The 26,838-nt window shown below is 40.8% G+C and overlaps 3 protein-coding genes across 5 annotated transcripts in view; all 3 read left to right on the top strand.

Moving 5' to 3' along the window:
• The first annotated feature begins 11,739 nt into the window (after positions 1-11,739).
• abrab (actin binding Rho activating protein b) lies at positions 11,740-14,772 on the top strand. Its single transcript, XM_040122552.1, has 2 exons — positions 11,740-12,527; positions 14,289-14,772. Exons 1-2 carry the CDS (start codon positions 11,740-11,742, stop codon positions 14,770-14,772), a joined length of 1,272 nt encoding a protein of 423 aa, XP_039978486.1.
• A 3,742-nt stretch (positions 14,773-18,514) lies between these two features.
• Positions 18,515-20,246, top strand: LOC120786784 (zymogen granule membrane protein 16-like). Its single transcript, XM_040122432.1, has 5 exons — positions 18,515-18,558; positions 18,747-18,784; positions 18,902-18,954; positions 19,323-19,449; positions 19,922-20,246. The coding sequence occupies exons 3-5, from the start codon at positions 18,903-18,905 to the stop codon at positions 20,244-20,246; spliced, it is 504 nt and encodes a 167-aa protein (XP_039978366.1). The 5' UTR covers positions 18,515-18,558; positions 18,747-18,784; position 18,902.
• Positions 20,247-24,148: 3,902 nt separating this feature from the next.
• Positions 24,149-26,838, top strand: part of samd12 (sterile alpha motif domain containing 12) — a 101,588-nt gene continuing 98,898 nt past the window's right edge. For all 3 annotated transcript variants that reach the window (XM_040122284.1, XM_040122286.1, XM_040122285.1), the window contains exon 1: positions 24,149-24,583. In XM_040122284.1, coding sequence (XP_039978218.1) covers positions 24,523-24,583 — 61 coding nt within the window. In that variant the 5' untranslated portion in view covers positions 24,149-24,522. The remainder of the gene's footprint in view (positions 24,584-26,838) is intronic.

The raw sequence follows: 26,838 nt of genomic DNA, 5'->3' as shown, positions 1-26,838 counted from the left end.
TGATGCACTAATGTTTTCAATTTTCACTTAGGCTGCACTTTTTGAGCCAAAATGATTTGATGAGAGACATGGGTTTAAAGTTGGCGCGCCAAAATTTGCCCCCTGGTTAGATCTTTCTTAAAGCAGACATGCTTTAGCTTCAAAAAGTTTCCCTTCATGATAATATCTTGAACTTCAGTTTAAATCTTGCTGCACAAATGCCATACTGTACTGTGTGTCATGTAAAGAAATCTCATTTGCACCGAAAGATATGACATAAATCGCATAGATAAACAGACATTCTCTCTTCCGCCCTTTTCAGGATCAAACCAGATTTTGCAAAGATTACAACTCCCTCTCTGCCCAGTCTGTGGAGTGGCTATTGTCTCGAGCGGTGGCTCGCTTTGCTTGCTTGCTCGTGGCAATGAAAGATTGCCAAAGTGTCAAACGATGCTGTCAGGACGTGTAGTGTCTCATCATAGTTGACATTCCTGCGCCTAAATCAGAGGTTAAACAAATTGTCGTAACTTGCAAACCGCTGTGTGTCCTTCAGCGCCTGCACTGACCCAACACCCTTGGTGGAATGTGTTCTATAGAGAGTCTGAGGCAGCGGAGTGTGAAGTGGGTCTGCACAAGCTGGCAAACACCTATATAGGTTTTAAGCTTTGTCCTTTGTTGGTGTCAGGACAGGAGGTACTGAGAACCACTTCTAAACTGGGGAAGTTTTGTCTCTAGTGAACATTCAGGATGTCAAGCAAAGTTAACTTGTCATCTCGACATACGCACGTATGCACACACACCACCAACTCCTTATATCCACAGCCACGTAGCTGTGCTTTGAATGGATCCTTTCCTGTAAACTGAGGACGAGCTTAAGGCTGGTGAGCCAATGAGACTACCATTGTGATATTGGGGCCCGAGCTGCCTAGAGACAGACAGACAGTGTTGGATCTCTACCAAATCAGATATAACAGAATACAGTACCTGTAGTATGAACACTCAGGGCGCTTGAATCCCCCTGAGAGACCACCTGCTCACTTGGAAATGAATAGAATCACAGAGGAGACAAAGCGAAAGGAAGTGAAAGTAAAAATAGAACAAATGTCTTTAGCCCCTGTTTATTCACTTATATCAGTAGAATGTGAAGAGAGATGTGCACTAGAACAAACCTTCATTATTTGATATCTGAGATTATTGGACTTTGCAGAAAAGTCACAGAGACGGTGGAAGGATCTCCTGTTGTGATCAGGGTTTAAAGCTGCTGTTTGTAAGTTTTATCTGGCGCCAAATGTGGTTTCTTGCCGGGAGTGAGTGGTGGTGAATGTCTCTTGCCAAGAGCTTCAGCCATTTTTGCACTTACAATACAAGGGGTTATAATACACCCTCTGAGCAGAGCTACTTATTCAAGGCAGACTGTCCACTTCAGTGTCTCGCTATCAGAAAATGATGAGACGGGCCGGGGTTGGCTGGTTGGCATGCTAACTTCAGCAAAAGAAAATAAACTATTGATATAGAAGCAAGAGTTAATATTGGCGTTGCTTTCCACCTCTGGAGACAGCTCTTGGCAAGTTAAGAAATTAAGTTTTATGTTGAACTTTTCTTCTAGACTGGTAAGCAAACAGCTGTTTATGCTAACGTTGGCTATGTAGCGATAGCAAAATTTATATATAGCTCCTTTAGCAACAGAGTCAGCAGAGGGCAGAGAAGACAAGGATGAAGATGAGAGTAAGACAGAAAGCATCAAGACTGATGGAGTGACCTTTAGCAGCTGACAATATAATCTTCTTTTACTGGCATACCAGTTTTTTGAGATGCTTGACAGTTGAATTTAACATCTATAGTAAGTTTGACAGTGCAATCACTATACCAAAGGTGGGGGGAAAAAAATTTTTTGCATGGAGACCTGTTCAGTCAAACCTAGTTTTTCTGACATGTAGCTGTATCCAATATTGTAAGTGTACACTAATTCCTTAATGTCAGCAGATTAAATTCACTTAACAAAAAGCAACTGTTTATCACTGGAAAAGAAAAGGAGAGCATGGATACAGTAAAATACTAGCTTGCTGATGTTTAAGTAACAACAGTTTCATCAATACCACAGAGCGAGAAGGTATTTGTCCGACTTTGCGAAAACAGCAGAGCTGCATGAAAAGAGGTATAAACGGATCAGTAAACTCCTGCAAACACTTAAGGTTTGCTGGACGGACGTCTGGGTTTTGTTGACCAGAAATGCCAGGTTCAGATGTCTGTTTAATCCTAGTTATGTTCCAAAGCAGTCTAATTGGCCTCCCCAGTGGTCACAAACTTTGATCTGTTGGATTTTAATCTTTTCCACCTTTCCAAGCCAAGAAAGTCTCTACTTATTGGGTCACCACATGCATTGCCTTTCCTTTAAAGTAATCTAATTGGCTACACCAAAACTTAGCTCACCCTAATTGAAGCGGCATTCACATCAGCCTCCTAATTGTAATTCCAAATTAGAGATATCAGGAATTTCTGACAGCGACAGTATCTCCTACAGTTGCAATCGGATATATTCAACCCCCCAAAACTTTTAAGGATTTATCAATTAAAGTTTTCTCAAAGAGCAAGATTCTGCTTCGGATGACTTCTTTATGAATTGAGTGATACATAAAATCAACACAGAAAATGCATGATGTAGTATTTGTGTGTAACAGTATATTTTATTAAGATAGCCATGTCACAATTATTCGACCCCTGTATAATATGGTTGTTTTCAAAGCTGTCTGACAGTTTTTATGGCCTAAAGTTGAGTTGAAACATAATTAAGCCTTTGGGAACTCTATAATGATCCTTCATTTGCTTCAGCTGTGATGCATATATAAACCCCAACCATGAAGGTATTCAAGGTGAGTTGCAATCATGGGAAGATAAAGGAACTTCTGCAAAAGCTGAGAAAGGAGATAATTTCATCGCACAGTAAGGGGCCTTGGGTATAAGAAGATTTCCAAAAAATTTAATATTCCAAGAGATATCATTGGGAGCATTATAAGGAAGTTTAAAACTTATGGAACAGCTGCAAACCTGCCTGGCCGTGGAAGATAGCCCAGCATTTCATCAAGGGCCCTTAGCAACTTAGTCAGAACAACTAAGAGAAACCCCTGTGTGACTGCAAGACACCTACAGGATGACCTGATTAAGGCTGGTACAAGTGCTTCAGTGGTAACTATAAGACGCCCACTGAATAAACAAAGACTTCATGGCCGGACTCCAAGACGCACTCCACTCTTTTCCACAAGGAACATCAAAAGTCGACTAGAATATGCCAGGAGGAATTTGGATAAGTCTACAGAGTTTTGGGAGACAGTTCTATGGACTGATGAAACCAAACTGGACCTGCTTGGACATATGAACCAGCAGTATGTCTGGTGTGCGAAAGGCCAGGTTTATGACCAGAAGAATACCATCCACACGGTCAAGCATGGAGTTGGGTCATTTATGATGCGGGGCTGTTTTTCTGCGGTAGGAACTGGCAATCTTGGTCGTGTACCTGGCATCATGGATTCCCAGAAATACCAGGCCATTTTAAAGAGGAACGTGATGCCTTCTGCTGACAAATTAAACCTTGGTGATCATTGGACTTTCCAGCAAGACAATGATCCCAAGCACAGGTGTGGGGGTTGAATATTTCCGACTGCAACTGTAGATGGGGAAAAGAACTAGAGATGTCAACAAACCTGAAGAAAAATGGCCACATCTAAATAAAATCCTGTATTAATACATATAAACTAAATCAGGAGCTATACTTTTTTTGTATGGTTTCACTTGCTAATTACCTGGTTCAAATGATTAATACAGCAAAGTAGCTAATTGTTACTGTTGCCTACTGATTCATTTTATATATCCTTTGGACTAACAATTTTTCATGGTCTATAAATCTTTTTTGATTTGAAATGTATCATTGAATTTGTTTTGTTTTTGTTTTTTTTATTTATTTTTTTGGTCAGATACTGCTTCACAGTTTCACAACTTCCCGGAGTAAAGACTTCAAAGGCCAATTGATTTCTTCAACCATTACTGGAAGTCTTTTTAATTTGCAGCACAGCTGTACAATTACATGCATTGTTAGGACAGAAGAAAGCCCAATGTTTTGGCTTTCTGTTACAGTGACATCATTGTGCCTGTGTTGAAATTATTGACTCTGTCTGAAATGTTTTCATGTTGTGGGGCAAGCATCCCAAGAGCCGCAACTAAAGAAATCATCTGTTCAACCACATAACTGGCACAGAATCAACCACTGATGAAGTGAAGTGTTTTAAAAAGCTGCCACCACAGAAAGTATGGCGCAAAAAAGGCACCGGGGAATTAACTCATAAATTAATTAAATGCAAGTCGGCCTTAAATCATTATTAAATGCAGACAGCAGTGCGTGCATTTTCCAAGTCATTCTCCTTCTCACTGCAGTACACTTGTGGTCCCTGCAGAATTACAAAGATTTGGGGTTAGAAAGAATCCCTGTTTCCTTAAATGAGCCGAGCATTTTATTAAATTGAAACAATATCCATGTCAGGGCATCTATTTTCGGGATTTCCAATTTTCTACAAGTTATCTGATCCCTGATTTCTCAAGACTATCAAAGGCCAACTTTTATATGCTATCATCTTGACTTTTGTAATAAGAATGGTTGCCATGGCTTATTATTGACTATAGAGAAAAAAAAACCCCAAAGATTATTTAACTTGCAATTATGAAGCAATTTTGGATTGTACAATTCTGGTTTTGAGTAGAAACTTCTGTGGTTTAGCATAATAAATGGAACAGAATAAGAATGTAAACGTGAGTTGAGGTGAGGGGCTCCATCTAGAAAAACTCAAAGGGAGCACGATATGATTGATGGTCTGTCTGAGTTGTAAGGACATTTGGTGTACACGGAGGGTGTGAAGCAAAGAGAGGCTGCAGGCCCCTGCAGGAGCCATTCAAACTGATAATAACGTGAAGGCTTTTTAGTTGCATGGATTACCTAAGAGCTTAAAATTATCAACTGGAAATTTTGAGTCTCTTTTAGATTTTAGTAAAGGCTGAATCAGCTGATACGGATCCCAGAGAGACTATAAATCAAATTAATCCTGGGAAGTTCAAGCAAGGGGGCATTCACTTGTATGGAAACCAGTATGGAAAGCATGAATGCACAGGTCCTAGTTTGGGCTTTTGATTTCAGAGCTCAGTGTCCTTAATATCATGAAAGTTGATGTAACAAGTGAAAAGTGTGTGGCCAGTACTTGCTCCAGAGGCCGCTATGCTCAGAAATAATGAAGTGTGATTGCTGACTGACACGATGCAAGCCAAAGGCAACATGTTTTTATAAGATCTCTGGTAACAAGACCATGTCTCAAAACAAATAGCCTATGTGTTTGACTAACACATTCAATATCTCTAAAATACAGAGGATCCAGCATGTAAATCACCATTATTCCTTTAAAACTCAACCTGATTTTCTAAATTGGTATGTCCTGTATTTATATCACATGATGTTTTTTCATTTTAAATAAAAACTGAAAATTAAGTCTTCCTATCAAAAGATTTGTGAAAATTTTCTTGCTTGCATGCAAACCCCAAAAACAAAACTGCTGATAAGCTACCACAACATAAAGCAACCTCTGAAGGGAAGAGTAGCTTGCTAATCCTGGGCTATCTACTCTGACAATGGTCTTTGTAATTCCCAAAGAAAGCACGTTCATAGTCATATTCATTGGATCACACTGGAGCCAAATCTAGGGCTGTAGTCAACCAAGAAAATTTTGATCGACTGAAATTGTACCTACTCTACTTAGTTTTTACTGAAATGATAACAACAGACTCAGAGCCGACCAGCGTGCACCTGCCCATATTCACATGATTTCCAAAAATAGAACTACATCAACTGGTGATCCCAGTACATGAACAATTGAGGTATAGACACTCAAAGCCTCAAGCACTGAACATGAAAACTGAAGCAGCATCAGCACAGACAAGCTACCGTTTTTAGATGATACGCCATGTTGGTTGTTGAGCTGTGATATGCAAAACTGCTGCTTGCAGAGCTTACACTCAACTTTTTGGTCATCTGTCTTAACAAAATGCATAAACACCAACAGCTTCTTTGATGGGGTCTCAAATAGTTTGGAGCCAAACCCCAAGTAAACGATTCATAAACGTTAAGTGAGTTAGACCGAGCAGTCTCCACTAGGTTTGGCAAGTTCAAAGTTGTGAAAACAGCTGTAAATACCGGTCAAACTACTAACATTAGTCAACAACAGACTCAGCTGTACTTTGTGTTTAATGTTATTTAACAAATATTAGCACGCTAATACACTAAACTAAAATGGTGAGCGTGTGAAACACTGTACCTTCTAAACATCAGAATTTTTGTATTGTTACTGTGAGGATGTTAGCACGCTCATGTTAGCTCATGTCATTTTGCTCAAAGCCCCACTGGGCCTAAGTATTGCCTCACAGAGCCGCTGGCATGGATGTACACTCTAAATGGTTTTTAAAGTCATTAAGACTTAACTGTGACACATACCTAAAACATCTCTAACACTGAACAGTACAATTGAAAGCCTCTACAACAGTAAATTACTTGCTACTTGAATGAGCTCCTGTTTTGTCTTTAATCATATTCCTTCCTCTTCTGCTTCCATCCTCCACTTCATGCAAAATGTTGTCACGAAATCTGTCACATAAATCCAAACCAGGGACCTTTAATCCTCCCTCAGTTTCTGATAAGTTCGTCTGGCTCCAGCAGTGTTCTCTCTCATCCTGTCGGTCCCTCTACAGGCGACCAGGTTTCCTCTCAGCTTCCAGAGAGGACCTCACTGACCCTTGTGTTGAGCTAGCTTTAATTTACTGTCTTTCCCATCTTTATTTATCAGGGCCAAGTGGCACAGCCAAACAATAACATACAGCTTCTTCGAAAGGAAGTATTAGTGGATTACATAGTGGTTTACATTTCCTGGGCCAGAACAGATTTGTGCAGTTGGCCTCCTTGTTGAGGTCAGCGTTGGGGAAAGGCAATAACCCTCTGCAGATGTATCAAAACTGCAGTTTATTGTGGTTATTTCAGATGATTTATCAACATCAATATGTTTGACAGTTACAGATGTTATTGTAACTTTGTCTGGAGAAGACAATACATTAAATCAGCCAAACTCTACTGACAAAAAGTGAAAAAACATCCTCTGAATCCTGGTTATAGCTGTATTATTTAGTAATTTTACTGTTCCTGCAAATGAACTGCCCAGAGTCGCCACTGCAATCAAGATGATAGTTCTGAACATCTGTAACATGCAGGGTTTTTGATCTGCTCATTGTAAAGACATTGGAAGTATGTACAAGAAGATCACAACACAAATCAGCATCACACACAGAGGTCAGAGAAGCAGCTTGAGACATCCTCACAGATGCATTCCTACACAATTAATGCACAATAATATGGATGGCCAAAAAAAACAAAATCTCAGAACAAGCAGTGAAAAGTAAACAAAGCAGCAGTAACAGTGCAGATGTTGATAAGCACCAGGAAACACAGGTGCACTCTCTCCAGATCTGGACCTCCACTGCCTTCAGCGGCGTTGACCACCCGGTTTATTTGGCCCAAATCGTCAGAGCCGCCTGAAACTGAGGAAATGTGCTGACTCCCCACCTGCTGCATAAATATCTTTTTAAACAATGTGGCAGAATGAAAACCATCTGAAGACACTGTTCCATTGCTGTGTGCAAAGTCCTTTAGAAACGAGCTGATGATTAATCACATTTTTTGCGTCAGTGTAAATAAACACATATTTGGTGCTTATTTACATCGTTTTGTTATATTTTTTTTTTATTATCAGAAAATGCATCTCAGGACCCCATAATCCTAAGGCAGCCAAATAAGGCAAAAATTGAGAACAGAGTGAGATCAAATTAGATCCCATTGTATTACCACAACTAACTGTCGAGTGCTGTGCAATTTACTGTGCTCAAATTCAATATACAGTATGATACGTTGCCTCTTCATCAGTAGAAAGGTTTAGATGTTTATGTGATGTTGTTCATGAATTAAAATATTAAGCATAAAGAGCTGCAGAGACCATATTTCCATTAAATTGTAGAGCGCTACACTGCTCCAACACTGAAATCATAGCGACCTCTTCTGGTAGACTACCAATCTTACATTTACAAATTGTCTAGGATCACTTTAAAAGATGCCCTTTATTGGTTCCGTCTGTCATTCAGTACAGCTACTTAACAATTTATACAGAATGAAAAAAAATCAAACTTATTAGTTTTATTTTGTGAAACTCTATAACTGTGACTTTATTGTGTAAAAGAAGGATGAATTGATCCTCCTGTTGTAGCAGACTTAGAGCTTCAACTGCCATTATAACTGCTCAGGGTCCCAGCAGATATGCTGTCCCATAAAAATACAAGCATTTAATATTCAGCTATACTTGGAAAAGCGAAATTTTGGAAGTACTCCAGGTGGTGCTCCAGAAAAGAAACAGGGTGTGAGGGGTTGTTTTGGATGTGACAGATCAACTACGTGGTCCTAATGTGACTACTGTGATGTGATTATTTTGATTAAAATAGAATATATCTGACACTTTAAAAGAGGAGATATCGAAAAGTAAAAATCACAGGAGTGGGGTAAAAAGAAGCAAGAGCTTCTCACAAAACACTGAGGAGTGCGTGTAAGACCTTAAACCTCACCTCTCAGTGCAAACTTATGCTGTGAGGCCAGACTTTGTAGCAGGCCAGTCTTGCTAGAGTTGGGAAGGACATCAGGAAATGGCCAACACCTGAGTAAACTGGCGCTGAGCCTATTTAAAGTGCCTTCATCTGTAACATTGCTCTGTTGTCTTCCTCCAAGGCCACCATCAGCCGGTTTGGTTTGTTTTTGGTTTCCTTGTTTGTTTGATTTGTCTAAACTTTCTTCGTGCGATTCCCCTTTAGTCACTGACTTTTGGCCAGTCTCTGACAATGTAAATACAGCTTCAGTGACGAGCTTGGAACAAACTGCAAGAGAATATACAGTGTCTGATGAGAAGAAACAACACAGTCTTCATCTTAGAAATAAATAGTTGAATTCAAAAGCAACCAAAACTCACCCTGGCTCAACTCAATAAACTCAAGGGTTTCGCAGCTACAGCCTTATTTGGTCTATAATGACTGGTGGCTTCTGGTGGCCAATGTTAGCAAAGTTTATATTGTTGGTTAACTGACATTACTGAGTTGGATTTATTGACTCTACTCCTGCAGTTCTGATACATTCATAATAACACAATCCATAATCTCCCCTGGTTCAACTGGAGTTTCATAGTTCAGCTTTAAAGTACTTAAGGGTGAAAAAATGGGGAAAACGCCCTGTTACAGGGTTAAATCGTGCTGCGCTAACTTTATCTCAAATCTGGAAACCTTGTGGCATGGGTAGATGGAATGCTTTTCATAGTAAGATGTTGTGACAACATGTCAGCAGGAGAGTCTTGTGCATACATAGCTTTCAGTGTAACCAAATATATCAGAGGGAAGCTGATGAGGTTTTTTGACCTCAGTGTCTGTTGACTGACTGTAAGCAAAAGACACTACCATGTCTGTTGCAAAAAGCAGTTTAATCCATGTATTATATTTTCATCCCCACACTGTAATGACCCTGTTTGTCCCTGTGGAGGAGCACTAACCTTCCTCTCAGACCAGAATGTGAGACTGTATACAGTATATTATCAGGCTGACTTGATTTGAGACGACGTCCTGTGCAGATGCTCGATGAGTCACTTCCACTCTCCATGATGGACTGCCGACAGCTGCAGCTTCATGTCTGTGTGCGTGTCAGCGTGCAGAGTTCTATTTATAAACAACCCACCTCCGCAAACATGGTTATTAAAAATCAGCGCACATAAAATTACATCCTGCACGTTCACATAAAGCACAGCCCTTAAAACAGCACTAAGCTCCTCTGTCCAAGCTGGGTTCTCCAAAGCATGATGCTGGTGTTGATGGTGCTAATGACAGCATGCTGCTCCCTGCTCTCTTCAGTGAGGGAGTGGACTCACTGAATCTCGACCGCCCGCAGTGCAAGACTAAACCCCTTCATGCGTAAGCAGGGGATCCTCGACTCCTCCGGGTTTCACATTCTTCCCTGGTCAGTAGTGCCCCGTTTCCTTTCCAACCTTGGATTAAGTGTTGTCTTGTATCTGTGACACCCTCTGTTTCTGTCTTGGCTGTACCTCCTTCAAGCTTTATTACGTTTTGCTTCAGCCTCACACTGGTGGTCTTTTTTTGTTTGTGTGTTTGGTTTTTTTGGATGATTTCAATTTTAAAAAATCACAATGAAACTGCAGACACCAGCAGATTCTGATTTGGATTCTGTTTGTGGATTTTCACTTCAGTACTTTTTTCTTCACTACATTTATCCGACAGCTATAGTTACTTTCCAAATTAAGATTTTACATGCAAAGCACAGGATGAGCATGTCAAACATGATGCATTGTTATAGATTACACTACCCAACAGGATATAAAATTGTTAAAATTTAAAATGCTAACGACACAAAAATGCATTAATGACTTATAATACCATATACTACATAATGGTATATTTTGAGCTACTCACATACTGCTTAAGTAAGTGTTTTTACCGTGTGGTATTTTTGTAATTTTTACTTAAAGCCACACTACGTAACTTTTGCTGAACAGCAGCCACTTTGGTCACAAGTCACAATAACTGCCAGCGGTGGAAAGTAACTAAGTACATTTTCTCAAGTCCTGGAATGAAGTAGAACAGATTTTATATGCAAAACATATTATTTAGATTGAGCTCTTAAAGTCTCATTTCCTTAAAATCATGTCAGCAAGCTGACTCACGAAAGTCGGTTGCACATCAACATCTATCTAACAGTTGTAACGCTTAGCTAATATTAACTGTAGTAAACCAGTGGTAATACCAGACCAAGTACTGTAGCAACAAAACCTCCAACAGTAATGAACTGAGAAAGGGTGTGTTGTATTGCTTATGAATTCAACTTACCATTTGTGACAGGAATAATGTGTTCTTCTTTTTTCAGAAGTTACACCGTCTCATTTTAAGTAAAGGGTCTGAATACTGTCCCCACCAGTGGGAATTACACTGTCAAGCAAAGTATGTGAGCTCAACATCATTTCATTATCTCCCAGTGTACAAGTTCATCTAAATTTGCGGAGGTGCTTGTATAATGTCCAGAACCACAGCTGAAATTAGTCATTATCAGTAAAATCTCCTTGATTGCTAAGAGTTTATGTGATTTTTAGAAAAATTATATATTTGTATTTTTCTTTAATGATATACTATAATCTTCAGAAAGATTTAACATAAAATCTATTGAAGCTGGAAAGTTAATAAGCAATATTCTGAGTATATATCAAGTGGTTTGTCTTTGATGGTCTTTGCAAGTAATCTGTGCACTTGCTGATTAAACTTAGCACCCCCTGATCTACTGCCCTGTTTATCTTTAGTTACAAGCTCCACAATCTGTGATGAAACATGAGCGTGCAGGGGTGACCAGTGTCAGGGAAAGATGATCAGGTCCCTTGCGTGGGATGACTGGAATACTTTCCACTGTCATGTTAGGGTTTGCTCTCCCCATTTTAGAGCTGTAGCAGAAAGTGTGAGGGTAGAAACCAGCAGAGGTAGAAAATGTTTCAATAAACAGAGATTAGTGCAGAGAGGAGATGAATTTGTTTTAGCAAATCTGACAGCTCACTTAGAGGGATTAACTGTGCCTAAATTGAAACATTAATACAGATAATTATGTCCGACAAACAGCGCAGCAAAGCATCCCAGAGGAAACCAGCCACCAACAAGAACATCAAGAAGCTCCGCACAATTAGCGCGGTGTGCAGCCTGACGAGCAGCTGGCAGCAGTGGGTGACGGAGAATGAGAAAAAGCAGGCCAGTGAACCCAGAGGCTGGACTCCATTCTCACTGGGAGAACCAACAGACGAACCAAAAAAGAAATGGGTCCCCAAGAAACCTCCTCCCTCTCAAATCAAGTCAGCGGAATTTTCTCAAAATAATGCAAGTACTTCTGAAGAGGCTCAAAAGACATCGACTCCTCACATGAAGATCGAGGAGGTTATGACCTCAACTGAGCCACTGGTTGCGCCTCGTATCGAGACAAAGCAGGTGGCGAAGACGGTGACCAGCGGGGTTCAGGAGAAAGGTGCAGGCATCAGGCTCCTGACCGAGAAGATCAAGAGAGAGGCTCTGCAATCGGGAGAGGAGATTGACAGACTCCTGCAGAAGAAAAGCTCACCCACACGCCGCAGGAAGTGCTCCAACAGGGTAACGTCACTGACCAAAAGCTGGAAGCAGGCGGAGAATGAGCAGAAGCTCGGCAAAGACGGAGGAGGACCAGGAGAGGTTCGCACCACTGGTGTAGATAAAGAGGAGAGAGGACACCCTGAGGCAGAGACGGAGAGACTGGATTTAGAGGATGCTCAAACATGCGCGGCAAGCTTTTTGAAAGAAGCGGAGCAAAATGACTGTGAAGGAGACTCTGAGTCAGCATTGAAGATTAAAAGACCTCCAGTCCCAGCGTAAGTATCAGTGTGCTTCATTTTGTGTTTCCAGTAAACAGAGTAAGTTTGAACAAAATGAGTTCTAAAATACTTTCATCCACCTGGTAAATTCTTAGAGGTCAGCTGAAGCAGTATCTCGATTTCATTATTGTGGTAGTTCCTTAAGAAACAGGATACTGAGGTGAGGCATTCGACAGTCAGTGATCAATTGTTAATGTAAAGCAGTGTTATTTGTGGAGAGAAAGGCAGCTTGATTTGACAGGATGGTCAGAAAGCCAGGACTGATGAAATATTTGTGATGACTTTATTCGTTGAATAAACCCACTCATGCACCATGAGGTCACAGATTATGATGAGAAGTCTTCCAGGAAGTATCTATTTCATGACTATTTAAAAAAAACCCCACAATCTGGTAAAGATTTCAAAATTTATTTTACAGTACTTGGGTTTCAAAATACTTTCATTGCAGCATATTTGATGAGGCCAGTGATACGGTCTCAAAATCTCCAACTATAGACGGGTTTCCCAATTACAAGCACTTGAGGATGCACATGCAGCAGTGGGATAGAAAACACACTGCCACAATGTCATCAATGTCATGATAGCTTATATATGAACACGTTCAGTGTTAAGAAATGAAGCCACTAGTTGGAGACCAGTAAAATTACTGTTTGGAGGTAAATGTGTCTTTGGTACTCCACCACTTTGATAGGTGTCTGTCATCTTCAGCTAGCTAACATGACAAACCGGTGAGAGTGTTACCCAGTGAGCTACAGCAGCTAGCAGCTGTGTTGAGGCTGCGTCCGAAATCACTCCCTATTTACTGTTCAGAGCACTGTATTTGCTGTCCACAATGCAATGTGCTGCAAATTATAGATCTAAAAGATTACAGTTGTGTGACTCCACAGCTGATGACACAATGATTATGGTAAGTGTCAAAAATCTCTAGAGTAAACTAAAACATCAAAGGGTCTCCCTTACACATGTAACGTTAGCATCAAAAAAAAAAAGAAACGTTAGCGCATATGAAATTCCCGACATTTGCCTTCTGCTCAATTTAAGGGCACAGAACCTCCTGTGGATCTTATATTAGAAACATCAGCATGTGTGAAAAACCTTTTGCTTACCATCAAAATACACTGACACTAAATCTATGCCATTTTTCTCGAGTTACTGCAACAATTCATTATATTAGACTGCAGGGTGTACAGGTAGAACGTCGCCAACAAACTTTAAAAACTTTAATAGGTACTATTTATCGACCACAAGGGATCGTAAAAAAATAAACTCTGCCCATCTGATTTTTATTTCCTGTAAAATATATAGCGTGATGACGTGATGCATTTGATTCACATGATGCTGTCCCCGAGTCCAACAATGAAACTTTAAATGGCATTAAAGTGATCACCAAAGCATTGATCACAGAGCCTTTTGCAATATATTAAACAGCAGTAAAAACAAAGTAACACTGTTAGCTGTCTTACCTTATAACAGGCATTTCTTCTTCTGCAGTTTTTGTGGAAAACTATTCACCATTTTCTTAAAATCCAGATAATTCTACACTTTGAGCTAACAGGGACGTTTCCTTACAGAATATTTTCTACCCTTTGCTTTTGTGGAGCAAGTAGTAAAGACAACTTCTTACTGTTGCACATTGCAACTGTTGCAACTTCCCTCTCCTTTTAGCTTCAAAACAGATACTGAGTGAATTGTGTTGTTATATTTTTATTTATTATTGTATTTGTATTTATTTTTAATGTAATCCGGCATCCCTTCCAGGTACAAAAAGGAAGCTGAAGATGCCAACAAGATCAATGCTCTCTCCAAGAAATACAGTGCTGTGGGAAACCTCAAGAGCCGCTGGCAGAACTGGGCCTCAGAGCACACTGTTAACCAGAGACTAAACCCCTTCAGTGAATACTTTGATCATGATTACTCCATGTCCCTCCGCCTCCAAAAGGGCCAGGAGGGTTACGGACGCCCCAAGGAGGGTACCAAAACAGCAGAGAGAGCCAAACGTGCCGAGCAACATATCCACCGTGAGATCGCCGACATGTGTTACGTAATCAGGACTATGGCTGATCCGGACTCCGACGGAAAGACCCGCATCACATTCGGACAGCTGTTTGACAGATACGTTCGGATCTCTGATAAAGTGGTGGGGATTCTGATGAGAGCCCGGAAACATGGGAAGGTGGCGTTCAAAGGGGAGATGCTGTGGCAAGGCCAGGATGATGGAGTGATCATTACTCTGCTGGTGTGATATTAACACCTGGGTCAATGTTGTACTATAAATACTCTTACAGCTAATTGGCTGGCACAGTGGAACTTGTGAAATAACCCCAATCATTATCAGAAAGGGCTAAGAGGAGGATTTAAAATACAATTTGACCTGGGTCTATTCAGGGGACACTGGCAGAGCAATATCACAGGGATGCAGAGACTACAAAGCTTGGCGGATGAGTCGACGTGGATTACCCAAAGAACTTTTTGCTGCTACTTTTGTAGATACTTGAAGGCTCACTTCCTGTCAGTGTTGTGGAAGTGTGAGTTGTAGCTGTCATGCACATGTTTCGAGAATTCTGCAAAGACTTTGAAGTTTTAATTCACACACTCTGGAGACATAAAGTCCTAGCTTTCTGGCTTCTTATTTTTCCTTTCAGAGTAGCTTGAAGATTTTAATACATGTCTCTTTTGCACTTTCTTTATGGCTTATGTTAATGAGATACTTAAGTTTGAGTTAATGTACCAAATAACCAGCAGTAATTCAAACACGGATTGGGTTTCGTTGCCTGAATTCCTGCAGCTCAGCATTCATTACACTGTACCAGGCACAATGCAGGGGAACAGAGCAGACCACAGCACTTTTAAATCTCATGGCCTGTTAGACTGAGGCTGTTATAATTAATGTAAAGGATGACGGTGGAAAAAAAACATTTTTTTTTTCACTCTCAGCTATTGAAGTTTAGAAGAATTAACTGGGGTCTGTAAAAAAATACAGAACAGAACTAATGTTAGGAGTTACTGTTAGTGTTAAACAAACTGGAAGCAAATTGAAGATGATATTTGTTTTCTTTCCTGAAACCGTTTCAGCAAAAGGCATGCCATATTGAGGCATACTGTACATTTACACTAATTTGCACTAATTAACTTGCATTAAAGATTTCATTTGGTTCTATAGCATAAACTAAGTCAAAGCTAAGCTACTGAGTCAAATTCAAGTTGTTAGCTGTAGGCCTAGCTGTTGGATGATATGTTGCGTTCTGTTTTTTTTTAATCAATCTGTACTTCAGGATTCAGTTAAAGGTAACTATGCTGTAGATACCAGTACACAGTGTAAGATTTTTTGGTCACTTTGGGGCAACGGAAACAAGCTGTGAACGCAACATTATAACGCACAACACACAATATCACAACCTCCTAAGTCGATATGGTTTTTGTACTACTACTGTACTATGCGTCCTTTTCTCCAAACACAATGAATTAAACACAATGAGTTATTGTTGTATTTGTCTGACAGTTGCCACAGACTTACTAATTCTGAAGGGTTTTAAATAAAGCTAAATGCTTTGTAACAGAGTCCTTGTCAACTTTAACCCTGGTAAAAGTCACAGGAACAATTGATATATAAAGTGGCTATTATAGAAGTGTCAGATGTCACTGTGAAAACTAACTCTTTCCTCCATTAGAACAGGTAAACTGGCTCCCTTTAGCAGCAGCTGCATTGTAGAGTTGAACTGCAATTGTCCATTAATGACTTTCCTTCTCCCATTTTCTGCTCAAGGTCCACGCGAAATTTTAGCACATTATAGTGTATTTACTGCGTGTTTTATTTGATGATCACACGTGAACGGTTAAAGATGCATTTGACGAATTCCCCCGAGAAAGTGGTGTCACGGAAGAGTCCTCGTGAAAACACTAGTGAGTGAAGTAAATGGAGATGTTGGAGAACTGATACTGCCACTCGCACGTCATGTTAAGATAAGTAAAATGAAAACACAAGGGCGGTAAACAATAAGACTCTGAGCTTGTCACTTCCTTCAAGAATGCTGAGCACCTGTATCAGTCACACAAGAATCGATCATGCGGAGACTCATCTGCCAAACATCTAGACAAAACTGAAAGGACTAGATCTGTATATTTCGAATTTTTTGAAGGGTGAAGTTAACACAAGCTGGTACTTTGGTGCTTTCCGATCAAGGCTCAATTTTTACCTGTATCCGTGAGAATAACATAGCACGACAACTTATGACAAACTGTAAGTTCATCAAAGAACTTATCATTTGTCAGTTTCACACGTTTGGCATCTACATTGCTTTAATTGTAACTATAGCCACAGAGTTTGATCTACACAACAGTAAAAACTGATAAATATGAAAGTAGCATGACATAAACACGCTGCAGATTTTCAGTGTTTTACAGACTACTGACATGCTGACAGTGAGAAAAATACCCGACATTCAGCCAACAGTAAAAATCCTCCCACCTCTTTTCGGTTGATATATCATTAACTGGCAGTTACTGCGTCTGGACCAGTAAAACCTTTGTCTTTCCGGAATGCAAATCGTGGCACTATAAATGGACTGCATGCTGCACAGGTTGACCTACAGTAACTCTGGGGAGTTTTGCTGCACACTGATGCTGAAGCTCGAATACAAACCGAGTATTACTTTGTGATTTCCATCGATTTGATTTGCTACCAAGATAGCAACCATTATGAAATGGGCAAACAAAATGGCCAAAGAGAGAAACTGTTATTCTGAAATGCTGAATTTAAAAAAAAATAAATAAAAAAAAATCCTGGTTATAATCATGCTAACATTTTCTGTGTCATTTGCTAAAGGTATATTTTTTATCACAGAGAAAAACTAAAAATCAGACAGGTGAGAATTAATCATTTTCATTTTTCCAATAATCTACCATAATGGTTCAAAAATGCGATGTATTGAAAAATAATCCTATCCTTTCTTTTCACAGAGCGTCAAAATCCACACGCTGTTATACCAGAATCTTTTCTTTAAATTCACCTTTTGCCGACTGAATAGAAAATTTCATTGCTACATCAGGTTCGCCACTTGCTGCCACTCTGTTGATGCAAACCAATGTTCTTTTTAGGCATGTTTATACAGTCAGTGTGTATGATGTGAAGTTTGGCCAGTGGCCTTTCTTTAAACGCAATTACAGGGTTTGGATTGAAGGATTTACATTTTATTTGAATATTATGTATTAGTTAATGTCCAGCACTTCCCAATCCTACAGTTCTTGTTCCTGAGTAAAAACACATGCATGTGTCACAGAGTTAATAAAACCTGTATCTAAAAAAGTTCTTACAGGGTAGTTTTCCTGAAGCTATTTTTCCTCTCATCCTCCTGTAACCCAGTTATTGATTGTTACTTATAAGATTTAATTTAGAAATAAATTATATCATTGTTGTGAATTCCACAAAATACTTTATCTCTAATAGCAAACATTTTTTCTAGATATTTTCTGTTTTTTACCCAGTAATGATATTACTGTGCACCACAGTTATTAAACATATATTTAATAATTTAAAACAAAAAAGCAAAATGCCTTTCAGTGTGATGCATATTTGCATTGAACGGCACTGAAGATTAACACTGTACATACTCCCAGTCATTGCCATTAAACCTTTTACTGTAACTATGCTTAAAAAGGCTTTTGATTCCTGATTGTAATTCAGACAAGAATTTTCAAGGGAACATACGGTTTTTCTTTTGTCACAGTTACGCTAAATACTTCAGTTGGCACGCAGTCCAGCTGTCATCACCCTATCACCACCAAAACACATTTTTCCCAACCAGTTAAACACACTGTGATGTTAACAGACAGGCCCCGTTTTTAATCATTTGTTTCCTTGAATCCGTGTCGACCACAGCATTTGCATGTGGTACAGGCTCCAAATATGTGCTCAGGAATGCATCACCATGGTATAAAAACACTGGCGTCGCATAGGTAGAAACGTGAGTGAGTGAGAGTGAGGAATGGTGAAGCATCATTCACAGATGTTGAAGCCTTGATCACTTGATCTGTAAGTATGTGCTTATTTTGCTCCCCTGCTTTTTATTGTTACCAATTAAGGAGGTAATAGGTAATGTAGGTAATTTGTTGATTGTCAAATTGTCATCTCTAAAATATTTGGCCAAACAAAGTACCTGATGATACTAATACTGAATGTTACAATCACATTATAATTTTTTATTTTTTATTCACCTATAGGTATCTCTTGATCATCGCACAAGAAATAACTTTGACAGGTAAAAATTCAGATTATTTTAAGATGCGTACTGTGTGCAACAATAACTCAGTAACTGCTGGGTAAGAAAATAATTCTTGTTTACATAACTCTGCTCCATCATCGATTTGTTTCACAGAATGCACTACGTTGTCCTCTTCACTTTGCTCACAGCTTCTGTGCTGGCTGATGGTAAGTTTCTTTTATCAGATTTGCGTTAAGGTTTATCAGTCCTTTGACTTTTAAAGCGCGGATTAAAAAAAAATTTGCATACATTCTTTTAATAGATCAGTTTTAAGGCACATACTTTTTTTTTGCAAATGCTCAGATATGCTTGCAAATCTGTTGTCACCCAACGGTAGGAATACTTTACTAAGCAAACACTACAGATAACAATTAATTGTAATTAAATGTAAATATTTTTAGTGAGATTTTTGTACCAGATAAATGAAAATTAAACAAAGTAAAATAAAATAAAAGACTATTTACTGCCCTGCTTGTCCACAGACTGGCAATATTAACAGGTTTCACTCATGTTTGCATCTCTTTTGTCTTTGCAGTCCAGCCCCAGCACTACTCCTTCTCCCCAACAGTGGGTTCAGGAAGCGGCAGCTCTTACAGTCTGACTGGCGAGGGCCGAATCACGGCTGTCAGAGTGTGGGAGGCCAACAGCAACTTCATCTATGGGTGACTATCAAATATATGTCATCTAGCTTTGCAGTTTTCATCACACGCATATTGGACAGAAAATAAAGTAATTAGTGTTGTATAGTATTTTTCTGTAGGGTAAATTATATATTAAAGGTCAAGGCTTAATATGGGCTAGTGAGCATGTAAGTGTTTTGGTATTCTAATGGATTTTTTGATTATAAGAAAAGTGTCACTGGACTTTTGTTTAAATGATGATCAGGTTTTATTTTGGTTTAATTTAGAGATGATGTTTAGGTCACAACAATGGCTATTGAACAAAGATAATTTTTTACACTACGAGACATATACAATTAATTCTAACATGGTGAGAAAATTTGCATTTAAGAATAATATTAATATTCTGTAAAATGCACCCGCAGTTTTATGTTAACAAGTCCCATATAAATTAAACTAGTATGAATACATTATTTCCCCTTTGTGATACATTTGTCTATTTTTCCTTCCTCAGCTTCCAGTTCCGCTACGGCTTCATCTGGTCCTCAGTTGTTGGCTTCAGATCTGGCCAGGCCCTGGAGATGGAGTTGTTTGACGGCGAGGCCATCATCCAGATTTCAGGGAAGTACGCTCACTACCTGCAGTCAGTGGTGTTCACCACTAACAGGGGCCGCACGCTGCGTGCAGGCCAGCCCACAGGCCACTCCTTCAACATGTATCCCACCCACAGCGAGGCCGAGCTGCGCTTCATCAGCGGCCGCTACCGTGGAGCAATCACCTCCATTGGAGCACACTGGGCCATCCTTGATCCAGCGGTAAACAGCACTGATGGGCACTGAGGTGGAGAGCAATCCAGCAATTTTGCCAAACAAAAGGAAAATTGAATATGACAGAACCTTTTTAAACCACACATTCCCGCCACCACGCAAAGTAACAGACTAACATTATTTACACTAAACCATCAGCTGATCTTATTTTTGCCTTCATGATTTTATGTGTCTTTTAAAAACTTAAATCTAATGTCAGTGTTTCCTTCTTGTCTAACTTAAATAATAACCTGTTTATTTTTACCTTTACATTTGCACATATCGTGCTCTTGTCCTTATGTAAAAGATGTACGAAGTAAAATGTTTAATAAAAATGAATCTTTTGCCCTTCAAAACTGTTCACATCATCATTGTGCATTTATTTTTCATTTTGGACACATGCAGTTACCTTCAGGCTTCTTGGATCTAACCAGGAAAGCAAACAACTAAAAAATTGCTACTGGCATTTCTCAGAGGTGTTTACTGGAAATGTCTGCGCTACTTAAAAGGAATAGTGTGACGTCTTGGAAAATACGCTCATTTGCTTTTTAATAAAGGGTTCAATGGGAAGATTGATAACACTCGCATGCCTGTCCCTTAAATATGACAGTGGTGTCTGGAGATGATTAGCTCAGCTTTCCGTAAAGACCAAGCAGGGGGAAACCGCTAGCCTGGCAACAAGTTGTGGTTTTATGGGGAGTTATGTTGATTATGGATCGAAATTATTTCTTGGCCAGGTTCCATTACTTCAAGATATCGTATGTTAATGATGAGCTTCAGAGGTACTGGTAGGCTGACTTATTTTCTCAACTCTGGACGGAGCCAGGCTACGAATTTCCCACTGCTTCCAGCCTTTATGATAAGCTAAGCTAACAGTGTCAGGGCCGTAGCAATTGAGCATATTTCCAAAAAATATCAAACTATTCCTTTAACTCAAACATGCACATATACTTACTGTACTTACTGCTTATCAACATGTACGATTGTGTTTCATGTAAACCCCTCAGACAGGCCGAACAGCCCTTAAAACGAAAGAAGAAACAATGAAGAAGACAGAGAAACATTCCAACATGAATACTGACAGCCACGCCCGTGTGAGTGCGCACGGGTTACAGTACAGACCATTGCCACTTAAGCCCAAATACAATGACACACACGTGAGGCAGACTGGGACAGATGGACAAACAAGTATGCACTGTCTGGTAAACCACTTGGTGTTGTTTATCTGATTCCTACTTGCAATACCTGTACCACCTTCCTTCTCAGGGAGATACTGTGGCCTAAAGTGACTTGCAGTTGCGGCGTGTGCTTCGCCCTTGTGTCCACTTCCACTTTAACTTTAATGACTACATGACCAGGATTGGTGGATTTTATTTTCGGCTCATACCGAGTGTACGCTCAATCTCCAACGTTATACAAAGACAGATAATAATATCGCACAATAAAGAACGGTTACACACAGGAGGAAATGTTGCATTCTCAATTAACACATTGAATAAGTAATAAGAAATAAGCCGCTGTATTTCTCATCTCTATTCAGGCAGTAAGTGTGTCATGTTGAAATTGTTCTATTTAATTAGCACAACGAAAGAGAATTTACAAGTCTTTACTGTAGTTGTCATTTCGAAGACCTTATAATTCCGGTATCGACATTCAGACACAGACGCTGTAACAAATATAAGCCCGTTTTACTGGTTTAACCAGCTGCAAAAGAATGGAAAAGAATGAACATCCAAAAAGGCTGAATCTACGGAAGTGGGGAATATTTATAGGAAAATGCAAACTGACGAAGAAATAATTAATGTGACAGAATACTACAATGTGGCGGCCATATTGTGCATGGTCCCTGCACAACAGGATAGAAGAATAAACGATACCTTAGACTCACTGCCTATATACCGTGCATACAGGCAGTGAGTATAGTTTGGTATAGTGGTATAGAGGGCCTCTAACTATAATCCAGTCAGTTCTCCTGAGGTCCCTCAAAGGTGGTTTTCTAACTGTGCCGGGATTATGATCCCGATCTGGCGAAGGTGCTTTTCGTTACCTCGTACCTGTTCTCTTGAGCAAACCGTCCTGATGACCTGATTTATGTTACTAGTTCGTGTATGCATTTCAATGCAAAGTACACTGAGTTCACTTGAAGGAATGGGAATATATTGCTTTTCTCCTGCCAAGCGATAGACGAGACACTCGATACCACTCTGTACGGTACGAAGCTTGAGCCAGGAAACCGTTAGCTTAGCTTAGCATAAAGACTGGAAGCAAGGGAAAACAGCTACCCTGGCCCCGTCTAAAGGGAAAAAAAAAAAAAACCCACCTACCAGCACCTCTAAAACTCACTACTGAACACGTTATATCTTGTTTGTTTAATCAGTACAAAAACAAAATGTGAAAACGACAGTTTGTGGGTTCACATGGGGTTATGTCCTGTGGGCCGACTCTTTTCGTCACCATGAGGTTGCCAGGCAACCAACAAAGACTCCAGGAAAGCCGATGGGCCAGTTCAAAAAAATAAATTTCATACTTGGGTTTTTGTTTGGATAAATCAGACGAGAAATGACGTGTTAGGTAGAGAGCTTTGCAGCTGCCCGTAGGCAGATTCTGTGTCCTGTGGACAGAGCCAGGTCTAGCTGTTTCCCCCCGTTTCCTGCCTTCATGCTAGGCCAAGCTAACCGGCAGTTGGCTGTGGCTTCGTATCCCCCGTACAGGCACGAGAGTGGCATCAATCTTCTCACCTAACTCTCAACAAGAAAGCGAATAGGTGTAGCTCCCAAAAGGTCGAACTGTTCCTTTAATCGGTGATTTTTCTAAATGTTCCCAGAATGCAGTCCAGATCTGATGAGGGTGCTTTTGGCTACCTTGGACGTGTTCTAGGGAATAAACTTCTTGATGGCCGGATCTATCACAACTTTGTCCATGTTCAAAAGTAAACCGAAAAGCTCTTTATTTTCTCAGGCTCGTAGTTATTTACTGTGTGTCTGTGTGTGGTTTTGTTACTTTTTATCTTCATTTATTTATTACATTCCTCTGTACTAGTTGTTGTAGGCCATGCATTTATTCTAAATCGCTTTGAGTTTAACTGTAATGACATGTGCTTTGCAACTAAACCTGCTCGGGCCCCGCATTTACCTAGAAGAATATTTGTGGGCCTTATTTTAGTGATTTTCCATTGGGGCACGTAAATGTACACACACACACACACACACACACACACACACACACACACTGACGCAAAGGGAGGGAGAGTGTGGTAGAGGCGGGGGGAAGAGGGGTTCTTTCAAACTGCCTTCCCTGCAAAACCGATGAAACTTGCCCTCTCTCTCTCTCTCTCTCTCTCTCTCTCTCCCAGCCCCGAAAGCGCCGAGCCTACACTTCCCAGGGTCCTTCGAGGCGCGGCAGCAGCTGGGCGCTCCGGCTCGCCCGCAGCAAAGTGATGATAACACGCCAAACAAGGTACAATGAGGGAGCGTTGAGTTTTTACATTTCGCCCGCTCCCTTGCGAGTGATGCCCGAGTCTGTGGAGTAGCACAATGGCCGTCGAAGGTAAGGCGCCTCAACGCTGTGCCGTTTGGCACAAAGATAAAAGATCATAGCGAGGGTTCCCGTGATGACCGGGGCGGTGTGGTGTGCTCGGCTCTGCCCAGACACAGTCGGGTCAGGCTGTGGGAGCCCGTGACTGGGTGATGTTGCAGCCGCGGCTCTCCCCGCGGCTCCTTACGTCCACTGTCCCGGGCATTTCGGCCGCGCAACTGACACGATGAGCCGCCGGTGTTCCCCGTGCTGGTGCATGGTCACAGACCATAAAGACGCGTGTTGACGCGCAGCCTCCTTCTGCACTCGCAATCGTTACCGTCTGTGCGCGCGGGGTCTTAAGCTCCGCGATTGGAGACGACACTGGTTAACAGGTCTGCGGACCGAGGAGCGTCCGGTGCCTTCGCATTAAACCTTCTCCGGGTGCACCGGGTACTGTGTGTTCCCTGGAGGATACTGGAGCCGCGCGGTGCCGAGATTTCTATCAGGGACTCTTTCCCGAGGAATTTCTCTCGTCTTTTGGATCCTGTTTCGCGGGGGCTGTTCTGTGTTGTGATGCGAAAGGGCGCCGTGTGTGCGCTCATCCTGTTCCACCAGTCTGACTGATGCTGCTCATCTGGCAGCAGGTGGTGTGACATGTGGACCGGGGAAGAAGTCACCGTGATCCCCCCGTGATTTCCCCCCCTTGATTGGCAATAGACGGTTGGTCCGGGTGCTCGCTCCGGACATTAGAGGTGAGAAAGTGAGACAGAGGTGAGACAGTCAGCGACTCGGGATGCTCGGCCAATCTCCTCACCTTATCGGGGGCATCTTGTGGATCCAGAATCCAATGAGAGGTATGTTGCAGGAGGAGGAGGGATGGTGTCACATGCATGCAGTGGGGACTAGATGTCCCCCCTCAAGGGCTTTTCCAGCCCAGTTCCGGGTTTTCTGTGCATTTGCACATGCAGGTGTGATTGGTATGAGACCGGGGCACTCCTGCATTCCTACCCTAGTTCAGGTTACTCATCTCTGACAGCCATTACAGCTCACGTTATGGACAATGTCCACACGAGCCTGTCTCTCCTGTTCTTCCTCTGAGATTTATAGGAAGTGGGCTTTGTGTGGAAATTGTGTTTGCCAGTCGAGTATTTACACGCATTCACGTTCACAGCGAAGATTAAACAGGAAGAAGATCTGCATGCAGGGGATTATTGTTGTTCTGCAGCATGCTTCTCATATTTCCCATGTCGAGGTCCAAAAATAGACGCATGTGAAGCCGCAAACTCCAGTTTTGCAGAATTCTATTCCAGGGATCTCCTCCCCTGATATTTTCCACTGATGCCAGTGCAACATTCGGACTATGGAGTGGTTGAGGTTTGAAATCTTTGATCATGGCAGTCATTTTTTCTCTCATCAGGCCAACTCATCAGGCAAAATAATAAGAACTAGTTTACCTCGGACCACCCGAAAGCCTCTCAAGCTCCCCTGGAGGTGTCCCCCCCCCAGGTTGAGCAGTTGGTTTGGCAACAACTGCTCAACCTGTGCCTTTTTAAATATATAAAACATGTCTTGCAAGTTGCACCTTTCTCGCTCTGATGGTGGAGCTTCTTTATGGCGCTGGAAGGTGACCGACAGGTGTAGAGATTTTGCCGCATGTTTCAAAGCTTGAAATATGTTTTTAGTGAGTATACAGTGAGCACGGCAGCAGCTATAACGCTACCATCCTTCCATCACATCCTCTTGTATAGTTTCAGTCCTGCATCTCTTGAGATTCATCTTTCAAAGCAGTAAAGAAGAAGGCGGGCGGTGAAGCTGCCTGCAGATGCACACTTTGTTCCAGAGCTGAATGCTTTGTCTGTTATCCAGTTTTATCCATTTCTTTCTCCCTTTCTCTTCTGATTTTATCCAGGCTAACTCAGATGGATAAAATCAGTGGCGCAGAGTTTTTACAGTGCTTCCTTGTTTGATATAATAGTTAGAGATGAACACACTTTTTTCACTCTATTATCGTGAAATTCCAAATATTATGAGACCACTTTATCAATGTCATCCATCAGTTTCACACAGATTCATATTCATAGCTTACAGAGGTAACACCATAGATAGTGTCATGCGCTTACAGTATGCCATCTGTATCTAGGATACGGGTGTTGAGAACACGAAACTTCATTTCTTTTGTCATTGCTGCATAGATGCAAACAAAACGTGTGAAATACAGCATCAGTGCAATTTGTGACTTGAGCAGTTCAAGCCTCTGTAGGAAAACCCAGTGCATTCAATCGCGTTTCACTGACTCGCGTCACCGAGGGAGAGAAATTATGAGTCATGTCCCTATCCACTGAAGCTGCAATAACTAATATGTCTGCTAGAATTAGGGAGAAAACTTTCAGAAAATATTGCACCTCCTAAACACACAAGGTCAGATTCTGCTAGAGCATCCAAAACATCCTATACAGCCCTTTGCTGTGCTGCGGTTGAAATGTAATACTCTGAAATACTTTTTCCCTGAAATCAGTGATGATAGTCCTCTGCCTCAGTGAGGAAAGCAGAATTAACCCACTTTTTTCAGTGGTGGAAGGTACATTTACTCAAGTGTTGTCCCTAAATACAGTGTAGAGGTACTTTACTTTCTCATTTCCATTTTCATTTCAATTCATTTCCATTATCTGCAACTTTATGCTTCTACTTTACTACATTTCAGAGGGGCAGTATTGTATTATTTACTCGACCGTGCTGTCCATTTATTTGACTGCTATAGTCTCTGGTCGTTTGTCAGATTTAGATTTTAATAAAAATACAATAAACTCCATTGGCATGTTCTCGCTTGTGATACCTTACAAAAAAATGCAGTGTCTAGCCAGGGCTCCTTGTCACATTTCAGATATATACCGTTGGAGCTGTTGGCAGCTTCACCAAAGAAACATTTCCCCTCTAAACTTTTCAGATGGTTTCATTTGAATAGTGGCTCAAGGCATAAACAGTGAAAAGTTTCCAATGTTTCACAATAAACCAAAAATTCTGTCCAATGTCTAAAAAACTGGATACAAATTTTTGTAGCAGAACTTTTCTTTTCTCCTTCCCCATTAGTCAACTCACAACCCCCCGGATT

Source organism: Xiphias gladius, chromosome 24 (assembly GCF_016859285.1).
Source record: "Xiphias gladius isolate SHS-SW01 ecotype Sanya breed wild chromosome 24, ASM1685928v1, whole genome shotgun sequence".
In the NCBI taxonomy this organism is placed as follows: Eukaryota; Metazoa; Chordata; class Actinopteri; order Istiophoriformes; family Xiphiidae; genus Xiphias; species Xiphias gladius.
This window is presented reverse-complemented; position numbering and strand designations above follow the sequence as displayed.

Coding starts and splice junctions, on each gene's coding strand:
- abrab (XM_040122552.1), top strand. CDS start 11,740: ATGTCCGACAAACAGCGCAGCAAAGCATCCCAGAGGAAACCAGCCACC. Junction 12,528..14,288: donor AAAAGACCTCCAGTCCCAGC/GTAAGTATCAGT, acceptor CATCCCTTCCAG/GTACAAAAAGGAAGCTGAAG.
- LOC120786784 (XM_040122432.1), top strand. CDS start 18,903: ATGCACTACGTTGTCCTCTTCACTTTGCTCACAGCTTCTGTGCTGGCT. Junction 18,955..19,322: donor AGCTTCTGTGCTGGCTGATG/GTAAGTTTCTTT, acceptor TTGTCTTTGCAG/TCCAGCCCCAGCACTACTCC. Junction 19,450..19,921: donor AACAGCAACTTCATCTATGG/GTGACTATCAAA, acceptor TTCCTTCCTCAG/CTTCCAGTTCCGCTACGGCT.